We start from the raw sequence: 23,024 nt of genomic DNA, 5'->3' as shown, positions 1-23,024 counted from the left end.
AGAGTGAAAACAGAGCTCCCATAAAATGGGAGGGGACCCGAAGTGGGTAGCCATTGCCAGCTCGAATGCCTGGGTTTATATCCTGATGATTTTCCCTCCCTCTGTGCTCTCAGGAAATAGATGATTGGCTATTTCTTTACCTCCTGGTTTTGCCTAATTAGCATTTTAGTGAGCTCTCTTTACTACCTGTTTGGTTGGGTGTGAGCTAAGTTGCAAGCCCTGTGTTTAAAGGTGGATGTGGTCACCTTCCCAGCTAGGCTTAGGGATTCTCAGTCAGCCTAGAAAATCCAGCTAGTCCTGTCTCTCAATGTCTTCTTAGTCTCCTACAGTCTGGGAAAGTTCGTCAGCCTTTTTCATGCTTTAATACTTGAAAAGTACTAGGCAGTTATTTTGTAGAATGCCCCTAAATCTGTTTGGTGGTGGGATTTTTTTTTTTAAATTTTCTTCCACTTTTATTTTAAGTTCAGGGGTACACGTGCAGGATGTGCAGATTTGTTACACAGGTAAATGTGTCCCATGGTGGTTTGCTGCATGGATCAACCCATCACCTAAGTATTAAGCCCAGCATCCATTAGCTATTCTTCCTGATGCTCTCCCTTCCCCACCCAGCCTTGTTTGGTGTTTTCTTATGATTATATTAAGGCATGTATTTCTGGCAAGAATACCTCAGAAGTGCTGTTGTTCCCTTAGTACATCATATGCAGGGGTGTATGATGTCATCATGTCCCATTACTGGTGATTTTAATTTTGATTACTTGGTTAAAATGGTATCTGCCAAATTTCTTCACTATGAAGTTATTATTTTCCCCTTTGTAAATGATAAGTACCTTATAGTGAGACACACTCTGATATTATGTAATTATCTGTTTCTCATATTTTCATCCTCTAATTTTAATATTCATCAATGATTCTTGCCTGTAACAATTATAACTGGTGCTTGCCAAATGTTGATTTTTGAATTTTCATCATTTTTTCTACACTTATTACTGTGGGATTCTACAGTAAAGAAGAGCTGTCCCTTTGATACTACTTATTTATTCAGTTATTTATTTATATCATTATGGACTCATATTTATTCTATGGGTTATAACATATTACTATCATTATTTATTTTGTTGCTAAAATTGTCCCAGATTTGTCCACTGGGGACAACTTCAGTTTGGCTCCTGTGTTCTTTTGATGTGCTCCCATCATTTTAGGGTGCTTTCTTGCTTTCTGGCACCACAAGATATTTTATAATCATCTTGTACTGTCCCTGCTCCAACCCTGGAATCAACCATTTCTCCAACAAACCCTGGTTCTTTTATTTAGGAACCAAGATCTGAGTACTAGGTGTGCTCATTGCTACTAAGCTGTTATTTTTTCTAGGCCATCTAGTGGACAGAGCTAGAAAATAGACTTGCACACACATCTATCTATCTATCTATCTATCATGAGTTCATTCTGGTACCTTTGGTTCCAATCCAACACCACTGTCTTCATTCTAGTCTTCCCCGTCTTGTGTGTGTGTGTGTGTGTGTGTGTGTGTGTTTTAGATGGAGTCTTGCTCTGTCACCCAGGCAGTGGCGCCATCTCAGCTCACTGCAACCTCTGCCTCCTGGGTTCAAGCAATTCTCTGCCTCAGCTTCTGGAGTAGCTGGGATTACCGGCAGGTGCCGCCATATCCAGCTAGTTTTTGTATTTTTTAGTAGAGACAGGGTTTCAACATGTTGGCCAGGCTGGTCTTGAACTCCTGACCTCAGGTGATCCACCTGCCTTGGCCTCCAAAGTGCTGGGATTACAGGTGTGAGCCACTGTGCCCAGCTTCCCCTGTCCTTTATTGTAACTCCTTTCTCTGACAAAAACCTAGCTCTTATTATCTACAATATAGTTACTTATTTGCTTAAATATAGTATACACATAGTTTCAGAACTGCAAATCCATCTCTGTGAGAAACAAATTCACTAACTAGGGTAACAATACTTGTGTACAGTTCTTTTCATCTTTAGGTTTACAATATGTAGTCGATATGCTATTTTTCAGTTACTTAGATTAGTCCTTTCCTTCCCCATCCTCTTCAATGCAGTTATGATGTTTATTTGTATCACATTAGGTTTATTTGCTGCTGTTTGGATTACTTCTTTGTACTGGTTGGTTTTAGTTAATTACTTATTTGGGGATGGGGTGTATGTGAAACCTTACTAAGATTCTAAAATCAGAATTACACAAAAAGCTATACTCAGAGAACAGTCCCTCCCCTCCCATCCCGTCTACCCCATTCCATTCCCTCATTATTTTCACCCATTCCCACCCACTCACCCTCAGAGATAATTAGTCTCATTAGTTTGTGACTTATCCTCCTGTATTTTTTTCACAAATGAGCAGATACATGTATATTCTTATATCCCCTTTTATTACATGAAGAGCAGCTTACTAGAGATACTCGAGCATTTTGCTTTCTTCACTTACCAATATGGTCTGGAAATCATTCCATATCAATGAATAGACATTTTCCTCATTCTTTTTTACAGCTGCATAATGTCACTTTTTTATTTTTGAGATGGTCTCACCCTATCGCCCAGGCTGGAGGGCAGTGGAGCATTCATAGCTCATGGCAGCTTCAATCTCCTGGGCTCAAGTGACCCTCCTGCTTTAGCCTCCCAAGTAGCTGGAACTAACAGCATGCATCACTACACCTGGTTAATTATTTTATATTTTGTAGAGATGGGTCTTATTTTGTTGGCTAGGCTGGTGTTGAACTCCTGGGCTCAAGCAATCCTCCTGCCTCAGCCTCCCAAAGTGCTGGGATTACAGGTGTGAGGCACTGCGCCAGTTCTAGTATTGCACTGAGTGGCTATACCACTGTTTATTCAACCAGTCTCCTATGTATATGGATATTTAGGTTTTTTCCCAATATTTTGTGATACAATCAATGATGCAGTGTGAATAACCTTGTACACATGTATTTTCTTACTGTTGGAAGTGTGTAAATTCCCAAAGTGGGATTGCTAAATCAAAAAATAAGTGTATACATAGTTTTTTAAGTGTATCAGTGGTCTGTAAGACTGCTCCCAGGCTCTGCAATTCACCAGAAGCATTCATGGGCCTCAAAAGTTATTCTAGGGCTGGGTGCAGTGGCTCACGCCTGTAATCACAGCATTTAGGGAGGCCAAGGTGGGCGGATCACCTAAGATCAGGAGTTCAAGACCACCCTGGCCAATATGATAAAACTCTATATCTACCAAAAATACAAAAATTAGCTGGGTGTGGTGGTGTGTGCCTGTTGTCCCAGCTACTCGGGAGCCTGAGGCAGGAGCATCACTTGAACCTGGGAGGCGGAAGTTGAAGTGAGCCAAGATCACACCACTGCACTCCAGTCTGGGGGACATAGTAAGACTTCATCTCAAAAAAAAATGTTATTATACACACTGCTACAATTTATTGCAACAAAAGGGTACAATGCAAGGTCAATAAAGGGAAAAGGCACATTGGGTGGAGTCTAGATGATACTGGGTACTATCTTCCCATCTTCTCCCAATGAAAGTACATGGGAAGCCCTTACTGCCCCAACAATGAACTGCAGCAACATGTGTGAAGTCTTTCTGCCAGGGAATCTCCCTGAGCCTAAGAGCCCAGCATTGTTATTGGGGGTTGAACATGAAGCCACACAGTGCCTTCATGATTTAACTGTAATTACTGAAACTGCATTGCCCAATGTCAGCCCCAAGAAGGAAAGATGTTCAGCATAAGGCATAAGCTATCTAGACAAGCTGGTACAATGTGGTTCAAGGTTCCAAGCATGCCAAACACTCTTTTTAAACATTTTTTTAGAGATAAGGTCTGCACCCTGCAGCCTTAAACTCCTGGGCTCAAGCTATCAGGAGTGGCTCAACCACCCAGGGGGCTAGGACTACAAGTATATTCCACCATGCCTGGCTAATTTTTTTGTTTGTTTTTTTAGAGATGGGGAGTGGGTCTTGCTATACTGCCTAGGCTGGTCTTGAACTCCTGGCCTCAGGCATTTCCCCCACCTCAGCCTCCCCAAATGCTGGGATTACAGGCATGAGCCACTGCACCTGGCCCCAAACACTCTTAATGGTAGCACAGGGAACACTCCAAAAGTTCAATTCCAGAAGCCAGCCAAAGACTAATCACTCAAGCAGTCCTTTCTGAACATGTGCAAGACGTAAACAAATCAGGGTGTCTGGGTTAACTCGTTCTTTCATATCAGGTATTGCCAAATTGTCCTTCAGAAAGGTTGTGCCAGTTTGCATTCCCATCAGCAATGTATGAAAGAGCTTGTTTCCCCACAGCCTCATCAACAAAATGTGCCAATGTGATAGGTGAGAAATGTTGTCACAGTAATGCTGTAATTAGCATTTCAGCAAATTTTGAGTGAGTTTGAAGATTTTTTTCATTGAATGGCATACTTTTACAAATTATATTTTCTAATTGTTTTGGGTTTACAGAAATGCAGTTGACTTTTATATATTCACATTATACGCAGTTACCTTGCTAAGCTCTCCTATTGTTTCTAATTCTCTGTAGATTCTTTGGGGTTTTATTTTCTTTTCAATCTTTACGTCTTTAGTTTCTCTTTCTTATCTCATTGCACTGGCTAGGGCCACCAGTATAATGTCAAATAAGTAATTGTGGGCATCTTTGTCTTCTCTCTGATTTTAAAAGGGATGCTTTTAATGTTTCCTTTTTAGGATTTTTTTTTGTGTGGAGGGGATAGTTTTTTTGTTATTAAATTTCTTATTTTTCTTAGGATTTTTCTTTAAAAACCACAAATTGTTGAATTTTATCAAATGCGTTTTCTGCATCTATAAACATGATCATATGGTTTTCTCCATTGATCTATTAAGTATTGATCTATTACTTATATAAATATAAGTATTTATATATTATCTAGGCCAGGCACAGTGGCTCAGGTGCCTGTAATCCCAGCACTTTGGGAGGCCAGGGTGGGCAGATCACCCAAGGTCAGGAGTTCAAGACCAGCCTGGCCAACACGGTGAAACCCCATCTCTACTAAAAAATACAAAAATTAGCCAGGCGTGGTGATGCATGCCTGTAATCCCAGCTACTCAGGAGGCTGAGGCAGGAGAATTGCTTAAACCCAGGAGGTGGAGGTTGCAGTGAGCTGAGATGGCATCATTGCACTCCAGCCTGGGTGACAAGAGTGAGACTCTGTCTCAAACAAAAAAAAGTGTATATATATATACATATATATATGTATATATATGTATATATATTTATATTTTCTAATAGTAAAACCATCTTTGCATTTCTGGTTAAAACTGTTTTTAACTGGCCGTGCATGGTGGCAGATTGCCAAGGCAAGCAGATTGCTTGAGTTCAGGAGTTTCAGACCAACCTGGGCAACATAACAAGACCTCATCTCTATAAAAAATATAAAAATTAGCCGGGTGTGGTGGGTGCACCTGTAGTCTCAGCTACTCAAGGAGGCTGAGGTGGGAAGATTGCTTGAGCCTGGGAGGTCAAGGCTGCTGTGAGCCGAGACTGTGCCACTGCACCCTAGCCTAGGTGACCAAGTGAGACACTGTCTCAAAGATAAAATAAAACTGTCTTTACTGTGATATATTTTTCTCTTAATGTACTATTAAATTTGATTTACTAATATTGTATTTAGAGTTTTTTGCATCCATTTTTATGAATGAAATGTATCTGTGATTTCCTTTTTGTACTGTTATTTTCTAGTTGTGCTATCAAAGTTAAAATTCTTTGGGAGTATATATCGTTGTCTATTCCCTGAAAAAAAATTATATAAATTGGACTTCCTTTGTGGGAAGATTTTTTTACTTCTACTTTAATTCAGTCATTATAGAACTTTTAAGACTTTCTATTTATTCTTAAATCTGTTTTGAGTAATTTTGTTTTAGAAATTTAATTCACCTAAGTTTTTAAATTCATTGGCATAAAGTTGATGTTAGTATCCAGTTAATATTTTCAGTCTTGCTATATCTGTATATTCCTTTTTGCATATATAAAAGACTTCTTTGTATCTTCTTTTTTATTTTATTTTTTACATAATTTCACTAAAGTTTTGTCTATCTTATTAATCTATTCAAGGAACTAATTTTGAACTTTGTTGATTCCCTTTCTTATACTTTTGTTTCTAGTTCCTTTATTTTTGTCTTAACTTTACTACCTTCTTCCTTTACTTTCTTTAGATTTATTCTTTTGTGTTTTTTCCCACTTCTTATGATGGTTGTTTAGTTGATTAATTTTCAGTCTTTCTGATTTTCTGTTATAAAGCACTTAAAGCTATAAACTTACCACAAGTACCACTTTTTATACCACCCATACGTTTTGATATGTTATGGTTCCTACCATCACTCATTTATAAATATTTTTAAATGCCCACCATGATTTCTTCTTTAACTTGTGATGTATTCACAAGTTTTTTTTTTTAACTTAAAAACATATGGAACTATCTCTGTCTCTATCATCTCTATCTCTATCTTCATTCTATCCTCGTGGGTTAGAAGACTCAATATTGTTGTTAAGATATAAATTCTTCTCCACTATAGATTCAATACAATCTCAATGATTGTATTTATTTAATACAATCAATATTTGAATTTGCTTACATTTTTCCCATTTTTACCACTCATTATTGCATCTCCGGCTGTCCTCCAAAGATCATTTTCCTTCTTATCTTTTATTTATTTATTTAAATATGGAACACTTTACAAATGTGTGTCATCCTTGTGCAGAGGTCATGCTAATCTTCTCTATATCGTTCCAATTTTAGTATATGTGCTACCGAAGCCAGCACCCTTCTTATCTTTTAAAAGTTCAATCAGGCCAGGCGTGGTGGCTCATGCCTGTAATCCCAGCACTTTGGGAGGCCGAGGCGGGCGGATCACGAGGTTAGGAAATCAAGACCATCTTGGCCAACACGGTGAAACCCCATCTCTACTAAAAAAAAAAAAAAACAAAAAAATTAGCTGGGTGTGGTGGCGGGTGCCTGTAGTCCCAGCTACTCGGGAGGCTGAGGCAGGAGAATGGCGTGAACCCGGGAGGCAGAGCTTGCAGTGAGCCGAGATCACACTACTGCACTCCAGCCTGGATGACAGAGTGAGACTCTGTCTCAAAAAAAAAAAAAAAGTTCAGTCAAATCAGGTCTCTTACTGTGTGTTCTCTCAATTTCTTGTTATCTTTATAATTACCTTTATTTTACCCTAGTTCTTGACAGACAATTTTGCTGGGTATACAATTCTATGTGGTCTATAAGTTTCCATCCACATTTTGAAAACATTCTTTGCTCTCCTGGTTTCCTTGTTGCTTAACTTTCATCTTCTTTTTTTCTTTTTTTGAGGCAGTGTCTCGCTCTGTTACCCAGGCTGGAGTGCAGTGGCGTGATCATGGCTCACTGCAGCCTCGACCTCCCTGGGCTCAGGTGATCCTCCCACCTCAGCCTCCCGAGTAGCTGAGACTACAGGCACATGCCACCAAGCCTGGCTAAATTTTTTTGAATTTTCATGTAAATACAGGGTTTCACTATGTTGCCTAGGCTGGTCTTGAACCCCTGGGCTCAAGCGATCTACCTGCCTGCGCCTGCTTCTAACAGGAGACTGCTGAGGCTCTTCATTAGTCACTGGCCTGTCTTCTCTCCCGCTGATTTTCAAGATCTTTTCTTTGTCATTGGTGTCCTGCAGCTTCATTGCAGTGTGTCTAGCTGTGGTTTTCTTTTTTATTTATCCTGCCTAAGTTACATTTCCTGGATCTAAGAATTTGTTTTAAAAGTTTTAGAAAACGTATTGTTTTTATTTCGTCTCCATTTCTCCTTGTGGGCTTCCAATTTGATACATGTTAAATCTTCTATCTACCAAGTCTCTTTACCTCTCTCTCACATTTCAGCAGTTTATTCCAGTTCACTGATTCTTTGTGTCAAATTTGTTTAACTTTCCTCTTAGTGTTTTTATCTCAACAACAACAACTTGCCATTCAACAAGCTTTCATTTTTAAAAGTTCCTAATCTTCCTTCCAAAAGTGTCTGCTTTTTCCTGATTGTTGTTGTAAGCTCATTTTCATAATTACAACCTTTAAATCCTTAAAAAATTCATACAATAGCTGTTCTAAATTTTGTATCTGACAGTTTCAACATCTGCAGTCTGAAAGTCTGTGGTTTCTGGGTTCTGTTGACTTGTAGAGTGGCTTGCCTTCTCAAGCTATAATCTCTTTGCTTGATGTACCTCCGTGACAGTCTTGCAGAATCAACTTGAAGAAATTTTCTTTTAGAGAAGGCTCGCTTCTGCCTCTGCTCTGAGCCAAGGGGTGCCCCGCACCAGGAACTGTTACCCCTTCTGAGAGTTTTGGTTCAAAACAGAGTTTTAAGCTTAGTTTCCCCTCCTCGCTGCTGTTGCAAGGTAATATGCTGACAGTCAGTACTGCTCACCTTCCTCCTTCCCCCTGTCCTGCCTTTCCAGTTTGGCTCCATGCTGCACTGCCTCACCACTGCACCAGCCTTGGTGCCCCATCTCTGTGGCCCAGGCTTCCAGCCTTCCACCTTGGGCCCACCTCCTGGCTACTGCCGATGCAGATCTTTGTTTGTTTTTGAAGAAAAGGTCCCTAGAGACCTCTCCTACCTTTTGCAAGACCATTGGTGTCTCAGTGTGTGTGTAAACAAAAAGTTTGAGTTGTGGGGAAGTTGTAGGAGAGTTCCTCAGAACTTAGTCCTTCATGACAACAGAAGCACAGCGTTTTCTAAACATTAAAAATCTTAATTACACTAAAACTCCAGGATGGTTGGGCCAGGGGGGAATAAATCATGTTAACTAAGAAAGCAAGGGAGGGAACTACTGAGAACATCAAGGTTGGAATCCATATTGCTTCAAGCCGGAGGCCAGTTCCTGGTCGGTGGCTCCCATGGTGGTCTCTGATGTTTAGGAAGTGGTGTCAGCAGAGACTGAGCTGCACCCTTTCTTTGGACAGATGGCAGGAGAGGAGAACTTCAAGGAAGAGCTCAGATCCCAGGATGCTTCCAGGAACTTGAACCAGCATGAGGCAGCAGGACATCCACATTCCTGGTCTCTGGAGATGCTGTTACGCAGATTGAGGGCTGTCCACACCAAACAGAATGACAAGTTTGCCAACCTCCTGGATGCGGTGGGGGAGTTTGGCACATTCCAGCAGAGGCTAGTAGCCCTCACCTTTATCCCCAGCATCATGTCGGCCTTCTTCATGTTTGCTGACCACTTCGTGTTCACAGCCCAGAAGCCCTATTGCAATACCAGCTGGATCCTGGCAGTGGGCCCCCACCTGTCCGAAGCTGAGCAGCTGAATCTGACCATACCCCAAGCACCCAATGGCAGTTTCCTGACATGCCTCATGTACCTTCCTGTGCCTTGGAATCTGGATTCTATCATCCAGTTTGGCCTCAATGACACAGACACATGCCAAGATGGGTGGATCTATCCTGATGCTAAGAAGCGATCACTGACCAATGAGGTATGTCTTGTCATGGGTTGTCTGTAACTACCCTACAGGCTCAGAGTTGTGCCTCCCACCCTCACTGAACGGGTGGGGAAACCGAAGCTCAGAGATGGGAAGCCATTGGCCTGAGGTCAACCTGCAGAGGCAGGGTCTGGGCAGGAAATTAGGATTCCTGTTGCCCAGCCCTGGCCCTGCCTATCTATAGAGTACATTTGGGGTAGAGATGGGTGCTGCATGGCAGGGTTTTCCATCTGTCCAAGAAATCGCTCCTGTAGTTGTGGTTCTGACCTCAGAACTCACAAGAAATAGGGCTCGGGGAAAGAAGCAGCTTTGATCAGGCATCTCTTACAGGGCTTCCCAACCCGAGCTGCAATCTAGGCCCTTTACAACACAGACCACCCTAGCATGAATCTGCAGGTTGGGCCTAGCACCTGCCTTTGGGAAAGAGTCTGCACTGATTCCTGCCTTTGGTCTGTTACCCCCTACACCACACACACATCTTGGCCTATGCCTCTGGTCACTCTCCAGGCCCAGCTCTCAGGGTGGAGCAGGTGCCAGAGGGGTTGCAGAGGTAACAGAGCAGAGGCAACAGCTGAGGCACGCTGCACACTGTTACCTGCCCCTACCCCAGGTTCCCTTGGCCTATAGGTCCCACGCTGGGATGAGGCTCAGTCTCTGGACCCAAAGGTGGGCACCTGTGGCCAATCTCTGTGTCTGACCCACAGTTTGACTTGGTATGTGGCATGGAGACGAAGAAGGACACTGCACAGATCATGTTCATGGCAGGGCTCCTGATAGGCTCTCTCATCTTCGGGCTCATAACTGACAAGTGAGTCCCCAGGAGTTTCTGCTGGTCCCCAAGCCATCCCAACTCCTCCTCATGGGCATTCAGGGTTGGAGTGTGTCGGGCTGAGGGAGGTGAGGGTAGGGGTTCTCCAGGGACCCATGGAGGGCTCAGGGCCTGGCCCAGGTGTATCTGGCTGGGGCCAGCCAGGGAGATCCCGGCGCTTGGTGCAGCCTCCCTTTGACACATGTAGGATGGGCCGCTACCCTGCCATCCTGCTGTCACTGCTGGGGCTGATCATCTTCGGCTTTGGGACAGCCTTCGTGAACAGCTTTCACCTGTATTTGTTCTTTCGCTTTGGCATCTCGCAGTCAGTGGTGGGCTACGCCATCAGCAGCATTTCTTTGGGTGAGACTGGGCCTCAATGGGGCAGGGCAGGGTGGCACAGGGGCATGGCGGCATAGGCGGGTGACAAGGGGACGTAGTGGCAGGGGGCGTGGTGGCATAGGCGGATGGCAAGGGGGCGTGGTGTGGCTGCAAGAGGGCGTGGCGGGGGTGTGGCGTCGTGGGCACCTGCTGGGAGCCCACAGGACACAGAGTCAGGGGCCTAATTGGACAGGCAGAAGTGGAAGGGATCTCCGTTCCTGGCTGCCTAGAGATGCCAGAGAATCAGTGCCCTGACTGCCCTTCCACCTTCATCCTCCTTCCTAACTCCCTCATACCCCACACCTTCCACCACATACTCTTTGCATACCCCCAAGCCCCATGGGTTACATTGATTGAGCCCTTAAGAAAGGCCAGGCAAAAAAAAAAAAAAAAAAAAAAAGAAGAAGAAGAAGGAGGAGGAGGAGGAGGAAAGAAGAAGAAAGAAGGAGGAGGAGGAGATGGTAGAGGAGGAGGAGGAGGAGGAAAGAAGAAGAAAGAAGGAGGAAGAGGAGGAGGTGGTGGTGGAGGAGGAGGAGGAGGAGGAGGAGAAGGAGAAGAAGGAGAAGGAGAAGAAAAAGCCAGGCAGCTGCTAAGCCCTTTATATGCATTGTCTTGTTTCCTCCTGATTCGGCTCTCTTCAGCAGGCACTATTCTATTAGTCCTTCAGCTGAGGAGGACTCTTTAGCCTTAGAGAAGTTAACCAACTTGCACAGGGTCACACAGCAACTAAGTGAAGAAGCTGGGACTTCAACCCAGGCCTATGAGACACTGAAGCACCCAGTGCAGCCTTATATCTGCAGCTGTCTAGTTGCTCGGGGTTTCCTGGCAGGAGAACCTCTTCTCATTGGGAGCCTTAGGCCTAGGTGGCCAAAGCATGAATACACTCAGAGCAAAGACAAGGACAATGATTCCTTGCCTGACCATGTGTCAGGCCACGTATCTGGTATTGTGTCTTTTCTATGAGAGGCACATGATCAGACAGGGGATGTGCAGAGGGAGCAGCCAGGTGGAGCAGGATGGAAGCTGTGTATATGATTAGAAGATAAGGGTGTGCCCTGGCGGGAACAGAGGCACTCTACCGGGCTCTGAGGGGTTGTCTCTGGACCCAGTGCAGAGACAAGCAGAAGAAGCTTGGCCTGATCTCAACTGTCCAGAGCAGGTGGGGATACCCAGCAAGGCTGGATGCAACGGCAGCTCTGGGGACCCTGATGTGACCATGGTTTGTCCTCTTGGCCTCTGCACAGCCACTGAGTGGTTAGTGGGCGAGCACCGGGCCCACGCCATTATCCTGGAACACTGCTTTTTCGCTGTTGGGGCCATGTTGCTGACGGGGATCGCCTACAGTCTTCCGCACTGGCGGCTGCTGTTTCTGGTGGGTGGGATACTTGCGATCCCCCTCATCTCCTATATCTGGTGAGCAAGCGAGTACAGGGCATGTACAGGGCTGGGTCTGATGGGCTGGATGTCGACGAGTATGGAGCTTTGGGAATGGGTGGGATTTCCCCTGGGAGAAAGTGCATGTGGATGGGATGAGATAGGAAGGTGCCAAGGGCAGAGCCTCTGAACCTCAGCATTAACCTCCTCCCCGACCCAGAGAAGACCCTCAAAGAGATGTCAGAGAGGTGGTCAGAAAACCAGGAGGAAGAGTGTTGAAGGCCAAGGGTTTAAGGACAAGGGAAGGGTCAGTGTTGAAGGCAAAAGGGGTGATGCTGGGAAAGGGTCTGCCAGCCTTGGTGACCTTGAGGTGGCTTCACTGCAGTGGCAGAGGGTTGAGGAGTGACTAGGAGCAGAAGAAATTCAGCCAGGAGATGACTTTCATAGAAAGAGGGAGAAAGGGATGATTTATATGGGCAACTAAGACAGAGTCAGGGAAGAGTATCAGATGTTTTGAGTGTAGGGGAGTCGCAGACAGGAACCTAAGAGATTAAAGCTGGGAGAGGACAACTGATGGGGCAAAACTTGGAGGAATAAGGGTTGAGAACAAAAGTGAGATGCCAAAAGAAAGAAGGTTAACCTTGGGCAGGTGGGAAAAGAGAGGGACAAAAGAGAAGGCAGAGAGGGAGGTGAGAAGAAGCTGAAAGAAGTCACGTGTGAAGGGTTAGGCAGTTCTGCATGAAGCAATGATCATATTAAATCTTGACATTATTACATTTATTCTTGACCCCTCTAGAAGAAGTATGCTACTCCCATGTCATGGGAGGTGGGGAGGAGGGAGAACTGAGGCTTCAGAGGGTGGAAATAACTTGTCCAACATCACACAGCTAGAAAGTGGGGCACCTGGGATTTGAACTCAGGGGCTGTCTCCAAAGCCCCTGCATTTTAACTGTATCATATGTAGTAAGAATGATAAGAGATGGGGTTAACAGCACGGGGGCTGGGCGCAGTGGCTCATGCCTATAATCCCAACACTTTGGGAGGCTGAGGTGGGAGGAGCGCTTAAGGCTAGGAGTTTGGGACCAGCCTGGGCAACATAGCAAGAACCTGCCTCTACACAAAATTTTAAAGTTAGCCAGGCATGGTGGCACACACTTGTAGTCCCAGCTACTTGGGAGGCTGAGGTGGGAGGATCACTTGAGCCCAGGAGATCATGGCTGCAGTGAGTTATGATTGTATTACTGCACTCCAGCCTGGGCAAAAGAGTGAGATCCTGTTTAAAAAAAAATTCAGTCCAGTTCAATTAAAAATTTTAATCTTACATCAGATCCACAGCTTTTTCCTGGCCCCTTGCTCAGGATAGTGGCCAAGGGGGATGAGGTCTGTTCTGACCTATTGTTCTTCCTCCTGTCTCCTTGTTCTGATTTTCCAGGTTCTAGGCATGGAATAGGGACATCAGATAAAATAGACCAAAGACTGACATGGAAGGGGCTATTATAGTCTCTCAGAGTCCTCTGTAGGGTAGATATTCAAATGCCATCACTCTCGGGTCCATTCGTGGGTCTTCTGAGCATTGGAATTTCCTAATGCTCCCAGTGCTCTGTTTGTGACCTCCCTCAGCTTCTGTCCCTGGCAGTTCACCCCATAGCCTCTTTCTGTAGGGGTCTCCTCATCCTAGCAGATGGGGTGCCTTTAAGACAGCAGGGTCCACTTGGCCAAAAAACCCCACTGTTCCCCAGCCTCCACCCTGTTGTGGTGGGCTGCTCCAATCAACCTCCTGCCTTCATTATACCCAGATGAGAGATGGGCATCATTCTCTGGGTTTATGTAGGCCCTCAAACTCCAGGTGGCACATATTAACTCTCCTATAACCTCTCTTACTGTCTAGAATACCAGGAAAAGCCCCCATGTTTCTGAATTAGCAAGTTCCAGCCAGAGTGGGATGGCAGATGTCCTTTTTCAAAGGCAGTCCCCTCGTCTATCTAAGGAGTTCTCTTGAACTCCCCTTTGCCTAGCTCGAGTAGATGAGAGTTGTATGGGGAGTGAGGAGGAGAGATTCAAGACCCTGTCACTTCCATGAACTGGATTCCCAGCCTCTATTGGTAGGCTGTTAGCAGTGAGCACCAATGTACTATGGTTGCTCAAGGTCCCTCTTTTGTCATAGTTGTGTCCCCTAGGCTTTGGCACTCTGGGCCTGTGATGGGAGGGGCAGTACCAATGATCTCTAATGTATCTTTGGGGTTATTCTTTCAGTGTCTTCATGGATAGTGCCTGGCTTCTGCTGATTTGTACTAGCCTCCTTATCAAACAGTAGCTTGGCCACATCCTTGGTGTTCTCTCCCAAACACTGTGTTATTCATGGAAAATGAATAAACAACATGGCCAACATGAGCATTTGACAAATCTTTAAGTTCTGCTTCCCTTTTAATTATAAATTCTAATTTGTTTGTCTCTTCTCACATTTTACTATAGGTAGTCAAGAGAAGCCATACCACACCCTCAACACTTTGCTTAGGGACTTCTTCCACTAAATGTCCTATTTCATCACTTACAAGTTCCTTCTTTCACAAACACTAGGGCATGAATACAGTTCAGCCAAGCTCTTTGCCATTTTGTAGCAAGGATTGCCATTTCTCCAGTTTTTAATAGTTCCTCATTTGCATCTGAGACCTCATCAGAATGTCTTTATTGTCCATATTTATATCAACATTCTGTTCATGACCTCTTCAGTGCATTTGTTACATTTCTCCCATTGTGTCCTCCCTCCCATTCTCTTTGTCCTTGAGAGTTGGTATCCTTTTTTATTCCTGTTTTTTTCAGTGGACATGAGGCCAATCCCCCATCTTTTTGAAGAAGTCTCAGTTTAATGGCTTTCTTTAGGAGAGTTCCACAGCCTTAGAGTGGAAAATGATGACTGATTGCTGAACCCTGGTGGGAGAGAGGAGGAGCAGGGCAAGTATAAGGAATGAAGTTGTCTCTAGTGTCTTGAGTGTATGTTTATGGCAACCAGCCAGAGTCCTGGTCAGGGAGGGAGTGGTGGTGTAAGAAATCAGCAGGCATAGTTTTATTAAAAAGTTATACCACCTTAGGGGACTGAGGCTGTACCAGTCCCCAAGTACATAGCTCTGCCTCTGTGTCCTTGGGCAAGCCTTTATTCCTTGAGCCTGGGAGTAAAATGGGGATAATCATATTAGGTCCAGGTTTGGGTGAGGATTAAACAAGACTATATGCACAAAGGCACCCAGCATCATTTTTCACACATAAGTGCTTTTTATGCCAATCTGTGTGGATTCTGACAGCCTGAGAGGATGAGAAAAAACAGAGAGGAGTTATTCTGAAGTCAAAGGCAATAGAGATGTTGCGGGGGAGAGATAGGACAGAGTAGAGACCTTTACTCACCCCTCCATTCACCCAGGCAGAGTGCTGGGCACTGGGGTCAGACCCAGGGTCCTGCCCCCTCACACTCCTCAGGTTGTTGGGGAGACAGACAGGGAACAGGAGAAATCCCAACTAAGGGCATGGGGGCTCTACAGGAGGCTGTGGGCATGGAGGTTGGAGCCCTCAGCATGCCTGAGCAGATAGGGGTGGCCCCCTAGGTAGAAAAGGAGAGAGCTCTCAGTGATTACTGAGGGCAAATCAAGAAGGCTGGAGAGAGAGGCAGCCGGTGGTAAGGGTGTCACCTAGCAGCAGCGGAGGCCATGTGAGGCTTAGACAGGGGAAAGGCTGACCGCCAGGGAGGAGCAGAGGGCAGCTCGAGGTCAGTGGTGGCCTTCAAGGCCCTGACATCTGAATCACCTCATGCTGGCACAGGATGGCCGCAGCTGAGGCCACAAGAGAGCCAGCAGGGGGTCTCTGGGCATCATAGAACAATGAGATAAGAGAGGGGCTGGCCACGCAGGATTCTCCCGGAGTCCCCGCGGTGGCTGATGATGAAAGGGAAGGTGAAGGAGGCCAAGCAGGTGCTGTGCTATGCCGCAAGTGTGAACAAGAAGACCATTCCTTCAAATCTGCTGGACGAGGTAAAGGGCTTCCGGCCAGGAGTGGAGCCGGAGCAGTGGGCTATGGAAGGGTCTCTTCCCTCCTCATCCTTTCAGGTGGGACATTGGTCCAGAGGGTGCCCCCAGTCCACTGCTTAAGGACAATGGTGACAGCAAAATTGAACCCTGCCAGGGAAGGCCAGAAGCCAGCTGGCACTTTCAGGGACAGGCAGGCCTTGTGGGTGCCGTGGGGCTGGGGAGCAAGCTGGGGTCTTGGCCCTGCCTCTGACTGGTCCTGCTTGTTCTGTAGCTGCAGCTGCCCAGAAAGAAGGTGACTCGGGCCTCTGTCCTGGACTTCTGTAAGAATAGGCAGCTCTGCAAGGTGACCTTGGTGATGAGCTGTGTGTGGTGAGTATCCAGGGCTCACTGGCAGGGACCGCGAACAGGTGCGCAGGCTGGAAACTCTAGGGAGAGGATGGGAATGTTCAGGCTGCAGGGGACGCAGCCCAAGGACACAGATCACAGGTCTCTGTGCTTATTTCTCTCCTCCTACCCTGACCCTTGATGCTCTGCCTCTGTCTTTATTCCTGGCTCCGTGTGTGTGTGTGTGTGTGTGTGTGTGTCTGTGTGTGTGTGTGTGTGTGTGTGTGCGCGCGCATGCACGCACGCACGCGCACTTGCCTCCTGGCTTCAACCAGGTTTACCGTCAGTTACACCTATTTTACGTTGAGCCTGAGAATGAGAGAGCTGGGCGTGAGCGTCCACTTCAGACACGTGGTCCCCAGCATCATGGAGGTGCCTGCCCGGCTGTGCTGCATCTTTCTCCTCCAGCAGATTGGGAGGAAGTGGAGCCTGGCTGTGACTCTCCTCCAAGCCATCATCTGGTGCTTGCTTCTCCTTTTCCTCCCTGAAGGTACAGCTCATCCTTCCTCTGTGGGCTGCCCACAGCCTTCCTGCTTCCCAAAACCTCTCCCCAGTGCCGCCTGCCGTGGCCGGCCACCTAGACACCCTGGGAATCAACCTCCTACACCTATAGCCCACCCACCCCACAGAGGCCCCAGCACCTCCAATCCCTGGAGCACTGCCCTTCCTGGGTGGGATCCCCCAGACAGGGCACCCACACTCTCTCAGAGGCCTGAAAAAGGAGGGTGTACTTTCCAGAGGATAGCAGGCAGCCTTCTTCCACCAGATTCCAATCCACCTTAGAAGTAGGTCTAATGGTTACATGTGAATAAATGATGGCAAAAATATTCCTTCAACTGCTGCCCAGGCCCACCTGTCATCTGTAGCCCCTTTGACTTGGAAATGCCTGTTGTTCTCTGTAGCTTCACCAGGAATAACCTGACCACTGAAAAATTGAGTGTAATGTGGGGCTCAGCACTCAGGAACAGCTCTTGTATGGAGGCCCCTCCCTTCCAGAGGGGCTCAGTGCCCCATTCCTGCTGGCTTAGCACTAGAAAAGGAAACAGGAAGGGCTGGTGTTATCTTCAGAATCTCAAAGAGCCCTAAACAATGGATATGCCACAGGTCCTAGAGCTGGAGCGATCTGTGCAGCACATGGACTTAGAATGACTGCCTGCAGAGCCCTTTCACAGTCGCAGCAAGGGCAGGGGAGGCTAGATCCGGGCCTGCCTGGAGGGGCTCCCTCCCTTTCTCCAGGGCTGGAATTGTGCGTGTCTGGATTAGGACCCTTCCACTCCCAGATGCTGGCAGTGTAGATTGGCTAACACAAAATGTGGAAACAAATTCATTATTGAATGTTAATTGCCTGGTGGTTTTTAAAAAAGCAGGTCTACACTGAGTCAAGCAGAAATATGTAAACTCCGAAGTGTGAGAGAAACTAGGAATGGACTCCCCAGTAAATAAAACTGGATCTCTGATTTCATCCCAGAGACAAGAAAAGCCAGGACTGGAATGGGAGTAAGGCTGGGGCAGGGTCCTGCAGAGGCTGACAGGCAGGCAGGCAGGCAGGGGCTGAAGCCCCCAGCTTCACCAGGTCTGAGGAATGGGCTTTCCCCAGTTTCCCCTTCATTGTGCCTGTCTAGTTGGCCAGAGAACATCCTGGAATGTTTGGGACCCATCCCAGCCATTAAGGCCCCAGGAACCAAACAGCCCCTTGCTCTGACCACCTTGCAGAGCCCCGGTGGTACAGCCCTGAGCAGGGGTCCCAACCCACAGGACACAGGCCTGGCCCTGAGTGGATCCCCAGTGGGGTGAGGAAGCTGCAGTTGGGTGAGGAGGTGGAACGATGACACAGCCTTGGAGGCAGAGATGGGGGTGTTGGGCGTAGCATGGGAGACAGTGGCCTGAGAGGCCATGGGGGTCCCAGGGGACCTCCCCACCCCTGCTGACCAAATCTGCACTGCAAATGTCATGCCTTCCAGCCTGGCTGGACCTCTGACAGCCTGCCCCTCCTCTGATGGAATGCCTGAGCCTGCTGGCCAGCTGGGCAGGTGGTGGCAAAGGCTGTTCAGATGCCTTCTGGGAGGGGTCAAGGGAGGGCTGATGGGCGGGCCTCCTTCACCCGCCCGAGGGGAGGATGGCCTCAGACTCAAGTGGCCACGTTGTCTGGCCACAGAGCTGAAATCCATGACGATCTTGGTGCTCACACTCGGAAAGTTCAGCCTGGCCGCCACTGTCACTGTGTTCTTCCTCTACACCGCTGAGCTCCTCCCCACCGTGCTCAGGTATGGGGTCTGGTGGGCAAGGGGGCCATGGGGACATGCACAGGGACTGACAATGACAAGATTAATGCAGCAAGTAAGACAAGCATTCACCTGGTGACAAGCACTGTGCTAAACAGTTTACATAAGTGATCTCGTTTAAATACCACCAGAAAATCCCCCCAATTCCATCGCTAACCCTATTTCAGATGCAAGACCAGACAGATAAAGGCACTCGATTAAGGGCAGACAGAGCAAGCAGCAGAACTGGGATTTGGCCCCCAGGCAGCCTGACTCCAGCCCCTGCCTTGCACTCACTGCCTGGAAAGTGTTTGGGCCACTTGGAGGCTCAGATCCTTCCCTGAGGTTGGCGATGGGAGCACTATCTTCCTGCCTGGCTGGCATCACTGCCTGTGTCCTCTGCCCGCACATCCACATAATGCTGCATGGTTTCTGCCTCTCCCCCTCCTCATCCCCCTTGAAGGAGGCCCAGAAGAAATTATTGCCTACTTGGAATCACACAATGAAGACGGGACAGGGTGGAGACTGGAGGGTGTGGGTTTTCATGTAGCTGCTGGCCCTGCCCAGCCTCTGAACCTGGCAGACCCCTCAGAGGAGCTCTCACCTCCGCTTTCAGGGCGACAGGTGTGGGGCTGGTGTCTCTGGCCTCGGCGGCTGGAGCCATCTTGTCCCTGACAATCATCAGCCAGACCCCTTCCCTCCTGCCCATCTTTCTCTGCTGCGTCTTAGCCATCGTGGCCTTTTCCCTCTCCCTCCTGCTGCCGGAAACGCGAGATCAGCCCCTCTCCGAGAGCCTGGGCCACTCCTCACAGATGAGGTAGGTGTGGGAGCCTCCTGGGCTGTGCCAGCACGGGGCCTGGCTCTGAAGCCTTGGCACAGAGAGCATGCGGGGCATTGTCCATCCCCGCCCCTCTGCCGGAGAGCCTGTGACCCGAAGGCTGCCATGTCCGCAGCAGTCTCCCCGCTCCTCTGGCTGCTGCTGTCTACCTGCTCCCACCCAGCCTCTGCCAGTTCCCATCCTGCTGCCCCTCCTGACCCTGCCTGGGCCATGTCATCTCCTTTCCTTGCCCCTGCCTGCCTGTCTGGATGGGCACATTGCCTTTGGGCATACCCTCCAGGGGCACTCCTCCCAGAGGCTCCCTCTCCTCCCAGGGACAGGTGACTGGCTTGAAACCGACTCTGAGTACATCTCTTTTCCTGTCTGAACTCTTAGTTCCTCATAAAAAACCCAGTCTTGATGAAGGACTCTGGCCTCTTGGCCCCAGCAGCCCAGGACCCCATTTGGGAACTGGGCTCCACCCAACACCTCCGTGAGCACTTCTGGCCTCTGATCTCCCAAGTGTCCCCTGGAGAAGACTTGTCATGATTGGCAGAACCATTACTTATGGGATTTGGGCCAATGAACATGCTCTCCCTGGACCTGAGGGGACCCAAGCACCAGTGAGGAGCAGAGGTTGCCCAAGGCCCTAGAGTGTCCTCTGCTCTGTGCCACAGGAGTCACTGCCTCTGGCCTTTCTCTGCCCTCCTCCCTAGCATCTTCCTCCTGCCCTCCCTCCCTGCTGTCACTGGAACCACACATGCTAGGCACTGTGCCAGGGCTTGACTGTCAAAGGTCCGAGGTCAGCACTCCCCATCCTTGAGAAAACCATAGCTTTTGGGGAGACAGGTAATGCAAACAGTTACTGCTAGAGGACTCTGACAGTGGGATATACAGGATCTGTAGGAACCTAACAAGGGAAGAAAGTTAATCTGGGGAGTCAGAGAAAATGTCATAGTGACATCTGAGTAGGGCTTTGAAGGATGGATAGAAACTTGCCCCACTGTAGAGAGAGGAAGTTCAGCGCTGCACAGGGAGAGAGGATAATGGTTATGGGCACAGGCCCATGTGCTGCAACCTCCTAGTGTGTGCACGGAGAAGTTACCTCATACCTCTGAGACTCAGTCTCTTCGTTTGCAAAGTGGAATGAGAACAGAGTAATAACAATAGCTAAGATGAATTGAGCATTTGTTATGTGTTAGACCCTGTTCTATACATGCCTTATCTCGCTCTATCCTCAAAACAATCAAATGCAATGTAGATCCTGTCACTATCCCCACTTTACAGATGAGAACATTGGTGCACAGAGAGGTAAGGCCATGTAGCCCAGCCATCCTCTCCCATGGGTTTTTTTGAGAGGATTAAACCTACATAAAGCAGCTGGCACAGGGTCTGGCATGTGGCAAGTGCTCAGTAAATGCTAGCAGTGAAGATGGTGGACCAACTTCAAAGACAGAAAAGAGAAGGGTCTCGCAAGGGTTGGGAGATGGAGCAGGCCTGATTCTGGAGGCTCCTGGCAAAGCTCAGCTGGGGACCTGCTGGAGTGAAAAAGCCTCACCTCTTGGGAACGCGGGGTTGGGCGCTGCTGAAGGCACAAGCCGCTGCTTTTCTCAGCTTCCAGAAAGATGTGGCCCTGGACTTATCCTCTGATGGCTCTTTCAGGAATAAGGTCAAGGACATGAAGACTGAGGAAACATCATCTGATGATATGTCCGAGGAAGCGGCCAAGAATGTCATTCTCAATGCCCAGATCCTGAGATTGGACCCATACCCTGTCTCCAACCCTGCCTTGAAGCAATTCAATAAAGAGGAAGCAAACAGCCAGGCTCCCTGAGGGCCAGACCCCCAGACCATCTTGGGTTGGAATTGAGTGGCCAAGTGTGGGGTCATGGATTCCAGGCCACAAATTCCAGGCCTAGTTCAGTCTGGGGGGCAGGGTCAGTCCTGCTCCTGGGCCAGCCCTTGACATTAAAAAAAATGGCCCGCCTTCTGCAGGAGGTCTGCTGTGATTCATTCCAATCAAGGTACAATGTTGCTCTTGAGATGGCTGGGCAAAGTTGCCCATGTGTGGAGAATGCAGAGGCCCTGGCCTGGAGGAAGATGGGTTAGACAGACTCCTTAGTGTCTTTGTCTAATCGTTCAGGGACAGTGAGGAGCTCTCTGGATGGGGGCAGGGGAGTGGGCAGGACAATGTCTATGAGGGCCAGAAGTGAAGTGAGGGCGAGACTGTGCCTGCACACCAACCATACCCGCTAGCCCACGCATCCACTAGCACGGCGAGTTTCCACCTGAAGCACAGGCTGAGGACAGATTTCAAAGCTCCATTTTATGCACTAGTCAGGGCAGGGATGGAATGTAAAGGAACATTGAGAACTTCTCTCATTTGTCCCATTGCATAGGGCTTTCTCACCATCTTTCTGCTGATGCTGCAAATAAACATGGCCTTGGGAATTACCCAAATCGGTCCACATCCCTGGGGATGCTTTCCTGATGGCTCCACCCTAGCTGACCTCTGGCCTCCACCACTCTGAGGATAAGCCCCCATACCCCAGCTCACACCCTAACTGCCCTGCAGGTAATTCTGCCCTTCTCAGCTGGCATGGGGGTTCTGCCAGGCAGGGCCCAGGACTCCTCAACCAGACTGTGAAGTCCTTGGGTCAGGCCTTCAGCACTACCTCCTCTCTCTCTGTCTTACCTCCTCCACGCTTGCCTAGTTTATTGGAAGATCATGGGCTTGCCGAGAATAGCTCTGGTTTGACTCCTCATAGCCTCTGAGGGAGGAAGACAGGTAAGCAAGTCAGTTCTCATGGAGACAGGGCAGCAAGGCCATGGATCTCCCAGGCAGGTTGGAGTCCAGTGAAGCAGGGAGTGGCCTCCAGCATTCCCAGCACTCTGGCCCAGCACACTGCTTTGCACATGTGCTCCCAAGCTTTGGGACACCAAGAAGCTGGTGTCCATGCCTTTCCCTTTCAGTGTCATTTTCTGTGCCTACTGTTCTTAACTGAGTTTCCTAGGAGGGTCTCCAAAGTGGGGTTTGAAGGTCCCAGAAAGTGATCTCACAAAGTATCTGTTCATAGGACCACAGGATGCTCGAAAAGTCTCTGTCGCTCTTTCTGGCAGAGGCCCATGTGAGCTGTGATGCCAACATATTGGCCTTATTTAAATGCCTCTCCTCAAGTTACTTTGCCAGGAATCACCTAGTGCCATAGGGAACAGGAGGAAGAGAGGGGTCAGGACAGAAAACTGACGGGGCCGTGTGGGTGTGAAGGAGCTGGTTGTACAGGCTGTGGCTGTCAGCAAGACCAACTGCACTCCTACACGCTTTCAATTTTTCTTAGGTGGCCAAGGCTTGTCAGTCAGTTCCAGATAGGACCTACCTAGTTGTTTACTGAATCAATGGCTAATAATATTTAGAGTTTGACATTATGTATTTTACTAGACTAGACCCATGCTGTCCCATACAGCAGCCACTAACCAGATGTGGGTATCGAGGGCTTAAAATGTGCCTAGTCTGGGAG

General features: G+C 47.9%; 1 protein-coding gene and 1 non-coding gene across 29 annotated transcripts in view; one reads left to right on the top strand and one right to left on the bottom strand.

Annotated features, from left to right (window-relative positions):
* Nucleotides 1–22,254, top strand: part of SLC22A14 (solute carrier family 22 member 14) — a 37,786-nt gene extending 15,532 nt beyond the window's left edge. For 6 of the 28 annotated variants that reach the window (XM_063662023.1, XM_054480381.2, XM_054480382.2 and 3 more), the window contains exons 2-11: nt 8,944–9,459; nt 10,170–10,273; nt 10,482–10,636; nt 11,764–12,067; nt 15,927–16,047; nt 16,316–16,413; nt 16,704–16,918; nt 18,584–18,692; nt 19,306–19,506; nt 21,169–22,254. In XM_063662023.1, coding sequence (XP_063518093.1) covers nt 8,944–9,459; nt 10,170–10,273; nt 10,482–10,636; nt 11,764–12,067; nt 15,927–16,047; nt 16,316–16,413; nt 16,704–16,918; nt 18,584–18,692; nt 19,306–19,506; nt 21,169–21,340 — 1,995 coding nt within the window. In that variant the 3' untranslated portion in view covers nt 21,341–22,254. The remainder of the gene's footprint in view (nt 1–8,943; nt 9,460–10,169; nt 10,274–10,481; nt 10,637–11,763; nt 12,068–15,926; nt 16,048–16,315; nt 16,414–16,703; nt 16,919–18,583; nt 18,693–19,305; nt 19,507–21,168) is intronic. The other 22 variants (XM_054480392.2, XM_054480390.2, XM_054480393.2 and 19 more) reach the window with 8 other exon arrangements.
* LOC129034305 (U6 spliceosomal RNA) lies at nt 6,680–6,784 on the bottom strand. The gene has a single exon (XR_008501810.1). It is a non-coding gene; the product is annotated as a U6 spliceosomal RNA (small nuclear RNA).
* Nucleotides 22,255–23,024: the final 770 nt, after the last annotated feature.

This window comes from Pongo pygmaeus, chromosome 2, assembly GCF_028885625.2.
Source record: "Pongo pygmaeus isolate AG05252 chromosome 2, NHGRI_mPonPyg2-v2.0_pri, whole genome shotgun sequence".
Taxonomy (NCBI): domain Eukaryota; kingdom Metazoa; phylum Chordata; class Mammalia; order Primates; family Hominidae; genus Pongo; species Pongo pygmaeus.
Note: the sequence above shows the minus strand (reverse complement) of the source record. Positions and strands in the feature narration are given on the sequence as shown.